Here is a 2,959-nt window from a genome sequence, read left to right on the forward strand (position 1 = left end):
TGTGTTATAAAGACCACAGTCCACACGTGATGACTGGAGACACTCCCTCTGGGCCGACCCAGGCCCCACCCGTCTCTTCCTCCAAGCCAGGGCGTCCAGGAAAGCCAGGTCTCCTTTGGAGAGACCCCAACCGTGCTTGAATGTGATGTGGGTTTCAGGTCCACAATCAGAGGGGCGATGTGACTGGGCGAAGCTTGGGTCGTGGGAGGAAACAGCATCCCCTCTTTAAGGACTGCTACTCTTTATGTTGCCGGAGGCCCGGCTCCTCCAGGGACCTCTCTGTGGAACGGTGGCTCCCCATCGCCAGGCTCCTCCCAGGAAGTGGCTACGGCGGGCAGAAAACCTACATCCGCTCGAGGGGGTTGAATGTTTTTGGTCAGGGGCTGACCTGTGACCTCCGGGGGCGTGGTGCACGGTGAGAAGCCAGTGCAGCAAGGCCAGGCAGCATGGACTGGTGCTTCCATGGACAGCAGTCCTCCCCCAGCCACTCCAAGTCACTCACAGTAACAAGACCGGAAGAGGAAAGAAGCCAGCCAGCCAACTGACACCCCAAGGTCAGCCCGGGTGCTGTGACACCCCCACCGAGGCTGCATCAGGGCTTCGGCACCGTGGGCGAGAACGGAAGATGACGACGCTTTGGGGAGGGTCTGTCTCAGCTCAAAAAAAATCATCCCCTCCAAGGGAAGTTTTCTCTGCAGGCAGAATCAAATATACATATATCTATATAATGTATGTAGACATCTGCATAAGAAAAGCCTAATTGGGTCATGTAAAGTAGCCATTCATTTCTGAAATTAGATCTACATTTAAAAAAACAACGTAACATTATCATCTGATATAGTGCCAAAGTGCAGGGTTATGCCTGGTGGGGTGGGGGCAGGGGTGCACAGACAGCAGCAACGAGTTAACCTAAAACTTAATCGTAAAAGCAGGTTAGGAACAAGAACCCTCACAGACAGCGCACAATGGTGTCTTATAAAATTATTATAATACTCTCTCTCTGTATACTTGATACGGTTATTATCAATAATATAGATTCACTTGTTATTAAGGTTTATTATAAACATGCAAAATTCATTGCATGGTGCAGTTGCAACGCGTACTGAGACCTTTGCAGCAACAGGACGCGGCGCCTGCCGCTGGGCAGCCGTGCATCCTGAGGCTCCGGGGGTCGGGTCACTCTGACGGGCACCGGGTGAGGGACACGGGACCGCGCATCCCAAGTGGACGCCCCGGCGGGAGGAGGGTACAGTCAACACGCGGAGTAGGTTACTGTACATGGTACTGGGGGCCGCCGCCGCCGCCGATTTCAATAAATACGTACAAAAGGGGGCGGGGAGCACGCTTCCGTGCCCCGGGAAGGAGCGTAACCACGCAGGCAGCAAACTACCGTGTGTGCGGGTGGGGTTGGCTAACAATACTCTTGGGTAGTGGCATGGTTACTGATGGCACCCGGGATCACAGAGAATCTCCTGGAGATTAAGAGGAGCAGGCGCACGGGCGCACGCTGCTTTAGCCTTGATCTGAAATGATTTTACATGATCGTTGAGCAAAGTCCTTAGACAGTTTGGCCTCTGAAGAAAGAATGCTAGCTATCAACCAAGTCAGGGAACGAGATGACAGGGTAGTGGAAAGTGGATCTGAAATTTTCCTTCACTTGTTTGGGCTTTTTAGTGGTCACCGCTGGCTGGGTGTGGGTGTGGGTGGGTGAGTCTGAGGCACGGTGAGCCAGCTCCTCCCCCTTTCATGGGTCCTAGGGATTGTCCCCATCGGGGCAGCGGCTGTTGGGGGGTCTCCCCACCTGGACCCGCCACCCCCACCCCCTTTCATCCTGAGGACAGCTCAGGTGGAGGTGTGTTCCGGCTCCGGCCTGGACTTTTCGCAGGTGGGGACAGAGGAAGCCCAAGGAGAAGAAAAGACAGTGGAGGGAATGGAAAATCGTACCCAAAAAAAAAAAAAAAAAGGGGGGGGGGGCAAAATTCAATTTGCTTCCTGGGGAGGGTTAACTTACAGCCCTGTTGTGATGCCCACGACACAATCCAAGGAGACGCTGGCCATGTCGTCAGTTCCCACTCGGGTGATGCTCCCAGGCTGAGGGTGGGGCTGGGAGGGGCGAATACCCCTACAATTTTCAGACTTCCATGTGGACCCAGAAAAAGGTGTGGCTTTAAAATTTTAGGGTTTAGGGTCGTTTCCCACAGGCGGTCGAGCCAGGGGGAGCGGGTTGGGGTTCTGGTGGGTGAGTTTCATACTGCGCTCTGTATGATGGGGTGCAGGAACTGGGGGTTGACATAGGAGAACCCTTCGAAATCCGACTGATCGATGTTCGCTATGACCAGCTGGTCCGGCGGCGTGAGGACGGGCTGCCCGCGGGTGAAGAACTTGTCGAAGTTTTCCGCTCCTTTGCCACACTGTGGAGAGAAGGGACAGAGGAGGCTGCTTGGTCAACAGCAATGACCTGGAGTGCAGGTCCCCCAAGCGCTTGGGCTGGCCCAGCGGGGACTTGCAGGCTCTCTTGGTTCAAAAGCCAGGCGCAGCAACAAGGACAAAAAAGAACCCCATCGCCAGTCTGTCTTCAAACACGCACCCTGTGGAACGTGCTATAGGCCTGCGGTGGCAACGAGGAGACAGCCCCTCCACCTGCCACCTAACAGAGCCCACTGAGCCGTCAGCACCAAGCCACACCCACGTGCCATCAGTCAGGGCTCCACACTGAAACGGCCAGCACACTGCTTGGCGCGAGAAACAGCCACCCCAGGAGGGAGCGGTCGAAGTCACAGAAGCTGTGTGATCCTTGTGTTCCGTCCGCCAGGCCAGGAGCGCTGGCCTCCCAAGGAAGCCGAGATGGGGAGGGCTGAGCGAGGTGGCAAAAAAGTCGGGCCCAGCTGGAACTGCGTCTCTCTGCTCAGCTGGCAGGCAGGGAGCTCATTTGCAGGGTGGCCGTGCACTGGTGTCTTGG

The 2,959-nt window shown here is 55.7% G+C and overlaps 1 protein-coding gene across 1 annotated transcript in view; it reads right to left on the bottom strand.

Annotated features, from left to right (window-relative positions):
* Positions 1-969: 969 nt before the first annotated feature.
* Positions 970-2,959, bottom strand: part of PRKCA (protein kinase C alpha) — a 74,353-nt gene continuing 72,363 nt past the window's right edge. Inside the window, exon 14 of the mRNA XM_013005838.2 lies at positions 970-2,411. Within this exon, the coding sequence (XP_012861292.2) occupies positions 2,247-2,411 (165 nt within the window). The 3' untranslated portion in view covers positions 970-2,246. The remainder of the gene's footprint in view (positions 2,412-2,959) is intronic.

The sequence above is a fragment of the Echinops telfairi genome, unplaced genomic scaffold (genome assembly GCF_000313985.2).
Source record: "Echinops telfairi isolate 266 unplaced genomic scaffold, ASM31398v2 ScPeMD7_7458;HRSCAF=8496, whole genome shotgun sequence".
Lineage (NCBI taxonomy): Eukaryota > Metazoa > Chordata > Mammalia > Afrosoricida > Tenrecidae > Echinops > Echinops telfairi.